At 41.7% G+C, this 17,079-nt stretch overlaps 1 protein-coding gene across 1 annotated transcript; it reads left to right on the forward strand.

Annotated features, from left to right (window-relative positions):
* The first annotated feature begins 1,542 nt into the window (after positions 1–1,542).
* On the forward strand, positions 1,543–10,342 carry MOSPD1 (motile sperm domain containing 1). Its single transcript, XM_009871211.1, has 5 exons — positions 1,543–1,800; positions 1,977–2,052; positions 5,343–5,569; positions 7,473–7,631; positions 10,008–10,342. Exons 1-5 carry the CDS (start codon positions 1,647–1,649, stop codon positions 10,037–10,039), a joined length of 648 nt encoding a protein of 215 aa, XP_009869513.1. The 5' UTR covers positions 1,543–1,646; the 3' UTR covers positions 10,040–10,342.
* The last annotated feature ends 6,737 nt before the right edge of the window (positions 10,343–17,079 follow it).

A 17,079-nucleotide genomic window follows, 5' to 3' on the forward strand; every position in this document is an offset into this window, starting at 1 on the left:
TTCTTAATAAGGCAGCAGAACATCAACTTGGAACACTATCATTGGGGATTTGTTTTCAGAATATTATTAGTAGCATTTCAGTGAAGTGGAAACAAACCTGTGCTCTGAAAAGAAACTGGATCTTGGGAAGGACATTCCAGTTAGAGCCATGAATTTAAATTCTGCAGGGACGATTTGCTATTTAAATAAATACATTTAAAAGTTTCATTTGTGAGTAAGAATCAGAACCTGTAAATCTGAAGGTACGAGAGATATACTCCAACAAACACTTAAACTTGTGTCATGTTTCAAGTATGAAACATGCATCTGGTGCTTTGAAATGTGAACATCAGGATGTTTAGAATGCAAAAATAAGCATTTGGTGTTGATTGTTTATAAGGCTAGGGCTGCTCCTTGCTAGAAAATTCAGAAACTAAATTTCTCAAGGTGCAACCAAATCACTTTATTAGACTGGAGAAAGCTGAAGTGGACCTTGTTTTATAAAACTTCATTGGAAGTGGAAATGGCAGCTAGTAAGTCAGTAGGAACTTTTTGTTCTTTCAATACTCTCTGCTATACAGTAGAGCTAAGCCTCAAAGGACACCTTCAGTTTGGTAATTAACCTGTAGGAGCTAGAGTAAAATATGACGTTCTTGGGGAAAAATATATATGTAGCCGTTTCACTTTGTTCTATCTGTAGTGCGTAAAGTCAGTGGTATGTGTGCTGAGGAGTCTGGCCTTAATTTTTTATTTTATGAATTATATTTGGGGTTGTTGCTTGGTCGGGTCATGGGTTCTGGTTTTAGTTCTGGAATGTCACTCAAAACAAAACTGTGGGAGTGGCAGAGGGAGAGTTACGATGGTTATACTTTGGTTAGAGACAGTGGTGGTAGAAAACCTGTCTTGTTTTTTAATCAAATAGTAAATCCCACATCTGTTTGGTATTATTCATCCCACTTATTTTTCAATTCATTGCCTGTAAGTGCTGTGCAATTGTAACAGCAATTCAGTTTAGACAAGGCATGAGGATGTTCTCCATTCTTTAGTCCTGAATCTCTGGGATTTGACATACCTCAGCGCCTGTGTGAGCAGATGCCTCGGTTGTTATAGGTCATCTGGGAAGTCACCACTGCAAGGAGATTCCTGCCTGAATGGTGACTACTGCTGCCTGACGTCTTTGTGTTTCCTCATTTCTGCACTGTATTTTCTCAAGTGATAGTGGCCTGAGGCAAGGATGGGATATCTTTTTGCTGCTGTTTTTGGTTGGCTGGTGTTGCAAAGACCCAGCATAAGCAACTCTGGTCCTGGACTGGGACCTCAAAATGCTGCCATGATACACTGAAGAAGTGGTTATCCATTTATTTCCTAGCAGCTCATTAAATAGATGGAAACCCAATGCAAATATTTTTTCTATCTCCATATTTTTGGTAGAACTTAAATAAAGGTAGATTCATAACCAAGCATCTATATTTTTATGCCTTTGTTGACTGCCTCAGTTCAGTATAGACTTATGGAAATAATCTTCTTGCTTTTCTCTTTTTTCTCCCCTTTTTTTTTCCTTTAGAATTGCCAAAATGCTTTGGAATTCTTAAACGATTCAAAAACTGAAGTCTCTGAGGATACAGAATCATAAGAACACAAGAAGCAGCAAGGAGGATTCAGTGCCAATGCAGCAACAAAAAAGACAGCCAGAGTTAGTGGAAGGAAATCTTCCTGTTTTTGTTTTTCCTACAGAACTTATATTTTATGCAGATGACCAGTCAACACACAAGCAGGTGTTGACTCTATATAACCCCTATGAGTTTGCCTTAAAATTCAAAGGTGGGTTTCCTAGGTTAAGTTCTATTTAAGGGTTAGTTGGTGATCTTGAACAGTCCAGTTATAATTCATGTAACAAATCATATTTCTGGCAAAACCAAGCTTGTGTCTTTACGTGTATCTGTTGATGAAGTTGTGAGATTCAGGATTCGTTACCGCTCCTGTCCTTTTCATTGCAGTTCTTTGTACAACTCCAAATAAATATGCGGTGGTTGATGCTACTGGTGCAGTGAAGCCTCAGTGCTGTATTGATATGTAAGTAGAAGTAATTTCTTTGTTTGGTTTTTTTCCCCCAACATACGACATTTTATTGTTTTAATTTCTTTTATTATTTAAGAGGTAGTAAATCACAGCATGCACGGTATAAACTAAGTTGGATAAAGATACAATATTTTCCTAATCTCCTCTTCTCCTGTGGCCACCTGGTCTTTGCTATTCCTTCACTCTAGAGCAGAGGTATTACAATATTGGAGGTATTTCCTTCTTCAGTTTTGTCTTTTGGCATAAACAAAATGCTAGTAAACAAAATGCCTCCTTTAGTATAGTGTGTAAATCAGCAGAGTAGTATGTGCCTCCTCTGAGTACGTTTAGTTAGCAATAGTAAGAAAATCAAGACTTCCAGGGTTGGGATTTCTATGTGAGAAATATTTATTTGCAGATTGGCAAAATGAAAATATGCACAGCTCCACTGCTCACGCTTTCCTGGGCCTTGTTTAGTAAAAGTACTTTTGCCCACCTTTCACCCCGACCACCTCTCTTGTTCTCAGAACTCTCCATCTCCCCTTTCTCCTGTCACATTCCAACCCAGTAACAGAGGAAATAAGAAGGCTTCGTTAAGTGACCACAATAATGCATAGGGTCTGTAGGCTGATATAATTCAAAGTAGAGTAGGTGTATGAACTAAAATAGACCAGCGTTTTTCATCTTCTGTTTGCCACATTATTTCTGTGCTGATGTACAGATACGGCTGAAGAAAGCATGAGGGACCTAAAAGAGCAGACTGATCTTTCTGAACAGAAATTCACAAACTGTAAAACACCTTCTGGAATCTCTGGCTATGAAATGGCCATATACAAAAAACTCCACTATCGAGTGATCCGTCTTTTGTCAGATAAATAATACTGTGTTTGGGGAATGGTTCTTTCCTGCAGACTGTTCTACCTGTGTGTAATTTGGAAAATTCCAAGGACTCACCAAACAGAAATTTAAAACTTAGAACTAAAAAGTTTCAGGAGGCAGGGGCACCAGTCCTAAAAACGGAACAAAACAAGTCAGAGTATGCCAGTGTATCAGTGAGCTGTTCCAGTCTTGAGCAGACATTTACACAAGCTTGATTACATTTGGTTAATCTTAAACAAATGTCCTTTAGTAAATAAAGGAAAATAAGACATACGTATGTTTCCAAGGGAATGTTGTGTGCAGCAGCCCCCTCATCCCATTCCAATGGTCGCTGTCTAAGGGCAGCGTTTACCGCTAGGTTATGAGCAGTACTATGCAAGTGTGGCCATTTGCCAGATAAACAGATATTCTGCAGAGCTTCCAATTATGCAATGGTCTCTAAAAAGCAACAGGAGAATGTATCTGTTTATAAGGGTCTGCAGAAAACATCTCTTTGCTTGGCAGCAGATGCGTGTGCTCATAGCACAGTGTTATGTAAAGATTCTGTTGAGGTTGGTTGTGAGTACAGTGGTACTGAGGATAGAAATTTTAAAGGAAGTGTTAAAGGAAGAAATCAAGAGTTGAGTCTGCTGTTCTGATTTGCTGGGACTTTTAGGAATTAGGATTGTCGAGGGGGGAAAAATCTTTTGTTTTAGTGAGGGCAGTTGCCCAGCCAGCACTCAGCTTGCTGAAAGCCTGTCATAAGCACACTCTTTTGCCTCGAAAGTGACGTAAAATTACGTACATTTCTGCAGCGCTCTCGCTTCGGGGATGACTTGGTCTCTGTTTCCTTGTTGAATAGTCTATTCAAACTAGATACCAGTTACAAGCACTGGCTGTGTCTTAGTGATTGTTGATGTCTTTATGTGACACAGTTCCTTTAAATGAAGGCTGAAACACAAAAATCTGTTTCTTGCAGTGTTTTAATGTATGTATTATCACAAAGATAGATTTCTTGAAGCAATTTTAAGACTACTGTCCCATGTTGCTAAAGGTAGAATAATTTTTTTCCCCTTGGGAGCTGGCAACTTTCTTGAAGCCAGATCACTTATATGTAGGTATTTTTTCAATTAGCTGTTGTTACCTTAAAGATTTAAAAGAGCTTTTCACAACACAAGTTCTTCTCTTTGGAAAAAATAGCTGAAGTCCATGTTCACCCTGAGAGCTGATAGAACTTAAAACAGAAATGTTAGGTTTTTAACGCTAAGATACGTATTTTCATAATGAAACTACAGAGAGGAGGCAGTTGAGCAGAGTACTGCTCAGACATCTGTATCACCTTTAATCATCGTTATTTTAAAATTGTGCCTTTTGTTGGTCCCACATACCATTTTTTTCCCCACAAAATGCCATAAAACTAGAAGGAATGCAACGTGTATCACCTCGTTTTACTGTTGAAGCCATTTTGGTCAATGTATTCAGAATGGTGGAGCAACAGGGAGCAGTTGTTGAACAGTGAGAAGGTTTACCAAGAAAATAACTGACTCTCTGGCTTTATTTTAGAGAATATCTGAGATGTGTTTAGAGAATATTGTGACTTAGAGAATATCTGAGTTGTGATTGCAGCTGGTGTAGCTACACCCAGGCTAGCTCTTAGTAGCTAGTGAAGGAGCTGCAGCGCCGTGCATTTCAGTGCAGGCTCTGAAACGTGCTCAGGGTAGCCAGATGGATGCGCAGAGCTCTGACAGCACAGAGCTCTGACAGCACAGAGCTCTGCTACTGGTACCTGCATTTACTCACAGGTGAGAAATGTTAATGTAGGTATGTAGCTACTGTGGTTTTTACTGCACTGTTACATGCTCTTAATGGTGGGCTTCTGATGTTGAAAAACCCTTTACATCTAGCTGGCTCCTGTCTGCGGAGGGAATTAGTTTTGCTTCTGAGAAAGTATAATTGTAAAGCTTTGATCCTGGCTTCCTCAAAAAGCTAGACTTCAGCCATCACCTGCCCAAGTGTTTGGCAGTGCTTTTATTCTTTCCTTCCCTACCCACTGCAGCCCTCCCACACCTCGTAAAATCAGTGGCCAGCACCAAATACCTGTGATAAAGGAGGAGGCATCTGTCGGATAACTGATGGTTTGTGCAGATTGGCAGCTAGGCCTCAGATGGGGGCACAGGTGTGCTTGAGATAAAGAATTAGCTGTTCTTTTTGGCCACCCAGTTGGAGTATGTATATTTGGGAACCTGACCACACAGGAGAGGAGAGAGAAGGCAAGATCAAACCTTCAAGAATGCTGAGCGATGGAGTCGGTTATGGGGATCTGGACTATTGCCGTGTGTCAGTGGGTGAGGGGGAAGGAGGGGAAACATTGAGATGCAGGATGTGATTCCACAGGAGACGTACTTCTTCTTAGTTCTTCTGTTTGAAAATGTTGTTTTCCTCTGCAGTGTGATTCGTCACAGAGATGTTCGAGCTTCTTACTATGGTGTGATAGATAAATTCCGTCTACAAGTGTCTGAGCAGAGCCAGAGGAAAGCATTAGGGAAAAAGGAGATTATTGCTACTCTGCTTCCATCTGCAAAGGAACAACAGCAACAAAAGGAAGAGGAGGAGAAACGAATAAAAGAACACCTGGCTGAAAGTGTCTTCTTTGAGCAGACTTTGTGTCAACCAGGTAGATGAAATCTTTTACCCCTCCGGAGTCAATTATAACTAGCTCAAGGGACTAGAAAGACTAAAATAAATTTTTAAGTAGTTCCTTATACTTACCTGTAAGACTGCTGTCGTTACCATTGGGGGATGATAGTGCCAAAGAACCCAAACTGCTTATGCTCTCTTGATATATCAAGACCCTTTGCTGCCCCACGTTTCAATGTCGGACCCTGGAGAGTTCATTCTCTGTTACCCTGGTGCAGGAGTTCTGTTACAGCCAGTGGGAACTCATCGGCAAAAGGAGGGTAGTGATTTTTTTCTCTTGGGCTCTTTCAGAACATATGCCCCTTCTGAGTTTGTTCCAAACCCTTAATCCTCCATTTCCTGATGAGCGGGAAATATTGCCAAAACATCTTTTAAAGTGCTCCTTGTTCTGCGCGATCTCCTTTGTCTGTCTCACAAGTACAGAAAAACACAGTTGCCAGCTGAAAACTCTGCATATTTCATATGGAAGGATACAAATCAACAGTCTGGGGTGAAACCTGGACTGTAACAGTTCAGTTGAAGTGGTAGGGGAAGGTATGAAGAGTATCAGGTTTTACTGGAACCAAATTGAAACCGATTCTTGACATCGACCTTCTTGTTACTTTTACTGATTTATACTGTAGTATTCTTGTCACTGTTTTATCGTTTACGACAAAAACAAAAACTAATTCCAGAAAATATATGAATCTGCCTGAGCATGTTCTTCTTAAAAGAACCATTTCACTACCTATATGTAGTTTGTTGGCTGATGAAACACCTTTTACTCAAAAAAACCCCACAAAACAACAAACCCAAACCCTCAAGATAGGTATTAGTAGGATATATGGTTAAAGCAAGCCTACAAAGATCTCTGGGCTCACAGAACAAACATTACTATGATAGTTCTTTTGGTACGGAGGGTTTGAACCATCCTGAACAGTCTGATACTTGCCTTAATCCAAATGCTACTTCTGCCTCAGAGCCTTGCTGACTGCATTATATTGCTTGCTTACAGTGAAACATTAAATGAAGCAACTACAGTCTTTGCAACCTAGAAACACCAGATACATGGAATTAAAGTAGGGCATGTCTTTTAGCCACTGAGGATAGAAAAACTTGATAAAAATATCGGCTAATTTCCAGGGGGTCTTGAGAATTTCGGTAGAGGTGCTGAGCTAACGTGTTAACAGCTCCTTTCAAAGTTTACACAGTGTGCCTTTGGTCAGGCTCCAGCAGTTCAACTGGGAGTAAGAACTGGCTTCATCTATAGTTTATGTTTCCTTATTCTGGTGATACTGGACGGTCAGAGTGCTTCACGCTCACAGTTTTTAAAGCAGGATTCAAATATTACTAACGTGAGGCATATAAACTGCTTCTGGCAGGTGCAGCCCTGGAATTTTCTAAAGAAAGAAGGGGAAGTCATCTGGCCTAAGAACCTGTGCTCCTGCCGTAGCCAGGTTTTGTTCTGGAGGCGTAAGCAGTTACCTGCCTGCGCAGCTCTTGGACGTTGCTAATTGATCACTAATCACTGAAGGAGCTTCTCAAGGAACGGAGTCAGGCTGCATGGTGAAACCTCAAGCGTTGCTGAAACATCCAGCTGTCAGGAGTGTGTATATATAGCTACTGGGCCTGGCGGGCTCTGCTCCTACAGAAGGGAGGGGTTTGGGAAGTCGTGTGAAAACAAGATCCAGCATCAGAACAGGGAGCAGCCTTCTCCACTGCAAAATACAGACAGTTGAGAAGGGTGGGTTTAAGAGTTGTTTTCCATCCTCTCCAAACCCCAAAGGGAAAGAAAATGTCAGGATATTGCAGCTCCCATGTACTGCCAGCAGTTTTTTTGGAATGTTTAACGTTTCTGTTGGTTAAATGTTCCTTACAATTGGTTCTGTCTTGTTTTTCAGAAAACAGATCTTCGTCGGGACCTAGTTTACTAACAGTCTTCCTAGGAATAGTGTGTATTGCAGCACTAATGCTACCTACATTGGGGGAAATGGAATCCCTGGTGCCTCTCTACCTCCATTTAAGTGTGAATCAGAAGTTAGTAGCTGCTTATGTTTTAGGTAAGTATTTTGGATTTTGTAAATATTTTCTTGCAACTTCCATGATTTGGGAACCTTCTCCTGTGTTTGTCAGTGGCTTCAGGAAACTTGATGGAGACAAAGCACAACATTACATTTTGTTTTGCATCTCCACTTACATTTTAACTTGCAGCCATAATGACATCAGGGTAAGTTAGTTATTGTGAGTATTTTTAGACCAGGTTTTAGTTGATATTTATGATATACAGGCCCCTACATGTTAATTTTACCTTCATTTGACGACTGGCCAACTGTAGTCGTCTGCTAACAAAAGTGAATGGAATGTGCAGTTTCATATTCTTATTTTGAAATAGAGTTATTCTACTACCAAACCTAATCTCTCCTGTTACATTTTTACTCTCTTCAACCCAGATGAGGGGGTGTGAAAGGCTCCGGCCACTGCCTCCTTGATAAGCAGTTGAAATGTGTAGAAGTAAATTGTTTTAAACCCTTAAGAGACCACTACTGTCTGTAGCTCTTCCCGATCTGTAACTTGCTCCTAAATTAGCAAGCGTAGTTAAGTTGCACATTTCATGACTATTTTTCTATAACTATTTCAGATTTGAAGAACAGTCACACTAAACTCAATTCTCCTGTCCCACTACCTGGCAGAAATGAGGATTTAAAGGAAACGAGCTAGGCAGCTTCAGACTGATAGCTAGAGGTGAGGTAGTGATGGGAAAAGATGCAAGTTCTTGGTGGTTAATGCACACGCTCAGGTGACCGACTCATGCAAGTCCGTCTGCGGAAATGGTTTGAAAACTCATTTGTTGCTCTCTGCCCGAGCCGTTGATGATGTGTTTTCGTATCAGGACCTTGCAGTAATGCTTGCTTTCATTTTTGTCTCTAGTTTTGAAAAACTACTCCAGTTTCTGCTGGCACCAGCTGTGGTATTAAACCATTTGACTCCATACATGTGCAACAGCTTAACCTGTTTGCAGTACCTCTGTGAAGTTCTTACAGGTTTTGATTCCTTTGGTAGCAGCGTTTTTAGCGTTCTCAGAAAGATTCTTCTGCACACAAGTCTTGCTCGCATAGGAAGTTGATTGCTCTTGAAAAGATGAAACCACTTTCTTCCCTGGCAACGTACAGCTGCCTTGTGTAGTGTTTAATTGAGAAGGGAGGTTAGTACCACATCAGCAGGGCTGTGCGAGATTTGAGAGGTTTTTGCTTGACAGAACTGAGTTACAGCCTTTATTGCCTGGAAGTCCCTCTGCAGGTGGTGGAGGCTGTCCTATAGCACCTGCCAGAAGCCTCTGGTACTGCTCTGTGGTGATTTAGATAATCTAAGTTAAGGCCTGCAGTGGTTGTGGTAGTACCAATTGCCTAAGATAATACAGACCTTAAGAAATAGCTGAACTGTAATTCCTCTTTACTGGATAAATTGCTTATCGACTGGGAGGCAGTGTTACAACTCTTGCTTTGGTGCTCCTGCCTTCATGAAGTAAGTAAGTTAAATCGGTGTGTGGTGGCAGGATAATAAAATAGTCTCAGAAATTTCTTCACCTGGGGTGAGATCTCTAGGCTGCAGCTAAGCTCTCTGCAGGGAAAGGCTGTTCTGTTAATGTCACCTGAGCCTGCAAGAAACTAAGATTGCCTAAGAACTGATAAATTACTATTTGGAGGTTACGTAAGGTTGGAATTCAAGGAGCCTTCATGTTTTTCCATATGCCTCTTTGGTTTGTGCAGTATAACTCATGACTAAAAACTTGCAGATTTCAGCACATGTGTCGTAAGTAGGCTTATTAGCCCCACATTTCCTGCTTTCAACTGTTTTTAACCTCTGTTGGAGCAGTGGGGTTTTTTTACTCCCTCTTTTAAGGTCACAGCAAAGAGTCTGTAGAAGGCTCCCTACGCAGACTCACAAGGAAGCCTAATGTCCTTGTCAAAAACTAATCTTTGATCAGTTACTCTACGCAGAGCAGAAACAAAAACGTCTCGGAGCCTTCAGCTAATCTGCCTTCGTGATGAGTCAGCATTTGAATTATGCTGCCCATAACTAGCCCCCGTGAAAACTGTTTTCTGGTGTGCTGGTGTTACACTTAAGTAAAAAATCTCAATGTTAAGAGTTTTCAGTAGCGAGATCAATAATTCTGTGGAATATTTATAGCCTCTTTGACACTTACTTACTAGATATGCTGCACTTCAGTGTCCTTTTTTTTTAAAGTTTTTGACTGCATCAGCATTTGGAGCAGTGCTTCTAATATTTAAGAAAAGTGGACATATAAATTCATTCTGCATGTGTTTACACACTTTTCCCTTATTTTCTGGCCTATGTCAGGGTAAACTCTCTTCATTTTAAGTGTTTTTTTTATTCAGTGAAATTAAAGCATTTAGTTCTTAATTCTTGTCTTTCAGGTCTCATCACCATGGTTGTTTTGAGAACATGAGCAATGACAAAAAACCACCTTACTGTATATTCAATTCACATCATGAATGTGGACTGCCTTTTACTCCCATTTGGCTCATTAAGATGCTAGCAAAACTGTTCAGTGATTTAAGATACCTTCAGAAGTGTAATATATTTTAACTATGTATAATAAATGAAAGACTCAAAGCACTTTTCGGTGCTTCTGTAACAGACAGCTATGAAATGTTCAGTGATACCTGTGAAATTTGAAAAACTTTTATATCTACACCTACTGTAAAAAATCCTTATTAAAGCAACATTTGTTATTTTTAGTCTATGTTCACATCAGTGCGTGATCACTATAAAAGCGAACTGTCTTATGTAAAACGTTCGTTTGGTTTATGGTTGTACGTGCTGAGGCTGGTACGTAACACTTGTGTATACATACCACAAGGCTGAGAGTCACAACTAATTGTGGAAGAAAATGAAAAGCTCCCTCAGTGAAACTACAGGATAAACCATGTATTTTAGGTGAAGAAGTAATTCTCAGATTCCTTATGTCACCGTTACCGATACATCGTTGAGTGCTCGTTTTCTTACCTGGGGAAAGAATTTCTGCAATGGCCATTTTTGTATCACAGCTGTAGACAATAAATAAGTTCTGTAATCAGCTCCTGTCCTTTCTTAGGGCTGCATGCAATAGCCGGCCTAAGTGCGGCATTAATGGAGGTTGAACTCACACTGCACACTAATATAAAAATCACCATCTTTTCTGTTCTAGAAACCAAACTAAGTACAGCAACAAAGGCCTTCCTCTACACCCTCCCTTCCCCCTCCCACAGCTAAGGCGAAGGATTTCTTTTGTATCAGAAACCCCTGCTCAATTTCCAGGTTTATGTTCAAGGTGAACATTTATGGTGTTTCCTATCATGAGTATTTCCCTTCATTTGACATTTCGTTGTCGAGGTGTTAAGTTTAAAAACATTTCTGTGGAAGGGCTGCTATAACTGCATTTGATCATACATGCAAATCTTTGTTTATAAGAAATCTATATCATATGCTCTGATCTGTATAAAAACCATTTTGGAAATTAAACCTTCTTTTCCCCCTGCCTGTTATGGGTCACTCTTCTGCTTATGCATGGAAATACAAAGAAACTAGGCAGTAAACAACAACAAAAAGTTGAATTCAAGCTGTCAATCACTGTACATTTTTTTCTTATATATAATACAAATAAGTCTTTAAAGGGCAATAAAATGTTACGTCAGTCTGATTCTCAGAAGAACTGAGACTGCGTCATCTATCAGTGTCAGATGATAGAGAAAAGTCAAAAATTAACCATCGCTAACAAAACCCCACCAAGTCACTACCTGGTGTGAGAAGGCTGTGTTCCAGGGCGTGCGCTGCGGGCACTGCGCTCGTCTCCAAACACCCAGGTTGTGTTTGGGTCACAGTGTTTTCCTGGTGCTGTGGAGCTGTGGTCGTGTAGCTTCACTGTTACTCCTAGTACCTACGCTGTGGATTGTGATTTTCCCGAGGTGGTTTAACCTGCTGCTTCTTGAGAAAAGGCAAGGGAGTTGAACAGTAGTTAAGGAGATAAAACTGCCATGTGGTCATTAGCCTGGCTGTTACATATTAAGATACACATTTTATTGTGCTAAAGCTAATTAAAAAAGCCCACCTTTTCTTCCTCTCCTATCCAGTCATGGGCCAGGACAGTGTTTTGCCAGGCACTTGCAGAAGTACAGGTGAGAGAACTCCCACGTGTAGGCACAGAGAATCACTACAACCAAGCCCTGACAGCTGCAGCCCGTAGTGCTGCGGGACAGGGCGGGCACAAGCCTCGAGATGCGAGAATTACAGGACAGCAGAGACCTAGATTGCCAGTGTTCTGCTCTGAGGAGCTTGAAAAGAGAAGTGGTTGGTTTAGAAAAACACCTTGACTGAAGAAATCAGTAACAAAAAGTTATCAGCAACTAAAAAGACTAAAACACGACTGTTTCTTTTTTCAAGGGCAAGGAGCAATAGACAGATTAAAAAAAGATTAAATGCTCAGTGTAACTCAGCAGATGGAGATAAAACTGGTGCTTGGGCAAAATAAGCACAACAAATGTGAATTCTGACTTCTTTCTACTGCAGGGCGATTACAGCACACTGTATAATCAAAGATGTATTCCAGTGTCGGGAAAACGACCTGGGGACAGTTTTGAGTTTTGCACTGAGAGGGAATGTGTCAAATCCTGTTACAGCATGGACACAGGATGACACTGGTAACACTTTACCAGGTGGATGTGCAAGATTTATGTCATTTTCTGATGTATATGTATATGTATATGTATATGTATATGTATATGTATATGTATATGTATATGTATATGTATGCATTCACACACCTCTAGTATTTACTTAATAGGGTTATGGAAAACACTGACCTTTGGAAATAAGACCTGAAACAGCGAACATCCATCCTCTTAAAAACACCAGGAAAAAGAGTTAAGTGTTCACGTCATTTCCCATTCCTGACCCTTACATAAACAAAACAGTCATTTCCTTGCAATGAAAAAGTATTTTCAGCAGACAGTTAGGAGGGCTTTAAGATCATCCAGCAGAAACAACCGTCCTGTTTACCCGGTGCTTGCTGTGGCACCAGTATCTCAGACGCGCGCTGCTGGCAGGCAGGAAATGGGAGCGCTGCTGAGATCACTTTCATGAGCATCGCTCCTGGCAGCTACAGGCTTGGTACATGATCTCCTCTATGTGTCTACACTTGTCCAGATCTGAAAACGCTTCAGTGTCCCTGTTTTGTCTAAAGGAGTTAATCACAGGATGCCTGAAACTACAGCAGGCCCAGTGTAACTGTTTCAGAGCTCCAGGGACAGTTGGGGCTTTCAGATCTTTGGCTCATTTCACCAAGGACTGCAGAGGTTGGAGCCCCACAAGACCAAGTCGAGCACCCTCACATGGGGATCACCTGGAAACGGATCCAGTCCCTGCACAGGGAAATGCTGAGCTGCTGCTGCTGGTGCTGTTCTCCACATGCCCGGGACGATAACCAAACGTGCTGTCAGATGCAAACACAGTCACTGCTCGTGTTTAACCAGCTCACCCGCAGCGTTTGCAGCAGCTCCAACAACAAAGCCGAGAAATCCTTCCTGGAATCAACTAGCTAAGAATTGTTAAAGTCAATTGTATGTTATTTCATTTCATGTTCACAAGTGTCTGATAACCAACAAGCCCAAACTGGAAAGAGGCTGCCAAGTAGGTTTGGCAATAAATCACCATATTTTAGTCCTCATTTGTCAATGTATATTTAAGATACCTGCCTCTCCTTGTAACAGCTTTCCTTCTAAATGCCAAGTCCCATCATTGCTTTTCCTTTGTCAGGAGTACAAATCTCCTACTTCAGCCTTACGTGCATGGGTAATCCATCCCACTGGTAGAGCAAGACTACAGCAGGGAACTTGCCTGAGCCAGTAAAGCAGATCCAGGAGTGCTTTCTTTACAGGAAAGAGAGTTCTCAGGTGCTGACTGATACGTGTTTCATAGGGTCTGTAGTGATCCAGGGCAACCCCAACATTCAGAGACCAAGCTGTGCAAGAGGTCTTCAAACAAACAAACAAACAAAAACACAAAAGAAAACAAACAATCAAAAAAACCCCAACAAACATTAAGTCACCTTCTGTGCCAGGAGGGAGTTTGAGTTCTCGGCTCAGAGCAGCTCAGGTATTTTACCCTCTGACCTTACAGGAGATGCTGCTGGTCGATAGAAGTAGTACTAAGGGAACCGACTGCAATACAAAGCGTGCGGGGCTGAGTAATCCTGGTGCTCAATCCTCCTGCCCAGCTGCAGGCAGAAATAGGGGCTCAGTGGCCAGAGAGAAACAGGTTCTCTCCTATGTCCCTGGGAAGCAGCACACTTGCCTCCTCACGGGAGTGCCAGGGAAGGCACCATCTCTCACTAGAGCTGGAGGAGAAACATCCAAGAATGGTGCTGCTGAAGGAGTCCATCTTCCCTGAAGGCATCGCTTGCTGCCTGAGGAAATTAAATTACAGCTGAAACTGCTGAAGGATAGTGAAGACTGCTGTTGTCAGCAGTGCATCACTTAGTACTGCTGCACGTAAGCTTCTGAAGTTGGGAAACAGTTGCTGCAGTCTAGCAGGAGCCCTTTAAAGATAATGAATGTATAAATGCAAAGGAGTCTAGAGAACAGATCCTGTGTATCATCCCAAAATGAGTACTGGAGGAATGAATACAGGCAGGCAACACTCACAGCGTAACAACTAAAGCCAGCTGAGGGGATACACTCCCTTTCTGGTCTATTTTTGTCTTCTGTAGAAGCTCTCTGCTATATGCTAACTAGCTGTTTACTTTGGATAACAAACTGTACCTAATGCTTATCAGCTCTTGAAAATTTGCAAAGCTCTGTAACCTCGCTATCGATGTAACACAAAGTAACACACACTGGTTCTTGAAACGGCAGAGACTCTGCAAAGGAGTAACGTAGGCATGAGCACAACCATGATTACAGCATCACCATCAAAGCAATCATCTCCTCACCGAGATGGGCAGAAGGGCCACCTGAGTAACAGGCTCCCTGTCGTGGACCAGCAACTCTGACACACGTAAGCGCAGTCATCCTGACCCCAGCAGAACAAGAGCTACTAAGAAGGAACAAAGATGACTGATAAAATGCATATCAGAGATATGAAATAAAAGAACTAAGTGTCTGTAACAGAAATTCATGTTTACAGCAAAAAAAAAAAAAAAAGGAATTAGCAATAAAATTTACAACAAAATACAATTTACAGTAACGAGTGTTCTTCAGGAAATTGCAGATACTTAAGCTGGCTTTAGGTACGAACATCAAGGCATTAGATGAGCACGTTTCACAAAAAAGAAACCACCATCAAAAGACAAATAAAACTCCGCAGTAAGGCTCTGGAATCCCGTGTTCCATCAACATCACCAAACCCACAAGTGCCTTTCCCTCAGGAGTCCGCCCGGAATCTCCAAAATCGAAACCGACTGCTGAAGTGAACACACTTAAAATGAAAGGATCTCAGTTTATTTTTAGCAAGAAGTTTCTTGCAGCGATTTCAGTGCCACACAGCCTGATTTGAGCTGGCTTGAAAGACAACACAGCACGCTATTTCTGTGCCACAAAACACAACGCGTGATATGCGCATCATGGGTTTGATTTTTCTCCACACAAGGGGAAAAAAGTAATCACAACAACCACATTTCCAAAGATGAGTACCTGCAGCAAAACCTGCTCCCGCCTGCGCAGCTCTTCCTTCTTAAGTTGACATCCAGCGAAATTCTGCATTTTTACTTGCTGTTATTAATCACAGAAGGAAGTCTTAAATAATGACCATTTTCCAAGGCTCTTATGAAGCAAGTAAAAGAAGAAACTAAACTAGCAGAAGAATTTTAAATTTGATGAACACCAAATTTGCCTGAGGAATCTTCAGGGGACCAGGGAAGTCTCACAAACTCCTTGAGACACACAGGGGAACCAGCATGAAGAGGCCGTGTTTGGTTTGGTTTGGTTTAAACGCACTCAACTCCTCTTGCCTCTGAAATTTCTGTTCCCGAGCCAGCTACTGGAAGTCAAGCAAGCTTATTCTCCTTCAGTTGTTAATTTCTTTCCCCTCCTCTCTTATGCTTCCACCACAAAACCCCAACAGGGAAGCAATCTCTCCCAGCAGACACGCCGGGTCTAGGTCTTTTAGCTGGAGGGCAGCAATCTGCTCGGAGCCTGCTGGGGCAGAGGAGAGGCATCTCCTGACCAAGACCTAAGCTGGCTCTCAGCTGGTCCCAAGTTTATCAAACAAGGATGTTCATACCAGATACACAGAAATGGGAAGGCCGTCCTGTTGCAGGTAAAACAAACGAACAACCACCCGTGACATACCCTGATGAAATGGCCACCAAATAAAAAATAGGAGGTGACAATTTTTGCATCCAACTATTGAAAAGGACTGTTGCAAGCTAAGTGCTCCTCTCTGGATCAGTAAGGTTTTAATTATCCTACTGTAGCTGTAAACATCCAATTACATTTACAAATATTTTAACTTGGTACTTGGAGGAGAAGAATCAACATAAACTCCATCTGCCACTTGATGATGAAAAAGGTTTCTTAAAAACAGGATATGAAGAGCTCACACATTTTCATGATGACCCCTGAAGCTCTCTATTTTAAGTAAATGAGTTACGACTCCAACATATGCAAGAACACAACAGCATGAAGTGAACATTTCTGAAGGGACTACTGCTAAGGAACGCACAAGCTGTTCCCAAGCTGGAAGCGAGGTGGTGGAGCCCCAGAGGTCACTCCTGCCTTTCGTCACTTCACCAGCAAATAATCTCACAAGAGCAGGGCTGGACTCATAGATACAGCACTGGCGTTGGAACTGCAACACACGTGTATAAATCACAATCTGTCCCACCAATACAAGACGTTGGGACCTGTTCTGTTTGTACAGGTTGGCATTTACGCTCGAGTTTTCTGAAGAAAGGTGAAAAGAATGAATTTAGGATTGAGTTCTCGTACTAATCTCAGGAGGGTTGTGGGCAGCTCTTGAGCATTCAGATCAACAGGCTTGCCAGCAACACACAGAAGACTCCAGCAAGTTAATCTGGCCGATGCACGGGCTCATTTTTCCTGGCACTCGCACCTCTCTTCTAGTGTGAAGTATCTATTCCTCTGCTAAATGCAGTATCCACCAAAGCGCTCCTTCCAAAAATACAGTCCCCCTGAGCACTGACACCGTTATCAATGTTCCCTCGGCAACTATGTCATTCTGGAGAAGGTGGAAGGAAGAAAAACACCTATCAGTTGTCAAGGAAGACACGCTGGCCCAAGACCCAATTTAACCGCCAACAAATCATACAGGATGGTTTTCAACCAGACCAATCGAGTGCCGATCACAAGCAGGACTTTGGCAGGGTGCCCTTGGAGAGGAGTGGCAGAATCTCATAAACAACTGTATGCCCTGAAAGAGCTGCAGAACAAAAGACATTTTAACACAGTACTATCTACTTACATGATATACTTATTAATATATATACTTATTTTT

The sequence above is a fragment of the Apaloderma vittatum genome, unplaced genomic scaffold (assembly GCF_000703405.1).
Source record: "Apaloderma vittatum isolate BGI_N311 unplaced genomic scaffold, ASM70340v1 scaffold3766, whole genome shotgun sequence".
NCBI classification, from domain to species: Eukaryota; Metazoa; Chordata; class Aves; order Trogoniformes; family Trogonidae; genus Apaloderma; species Apaloderma vittatum.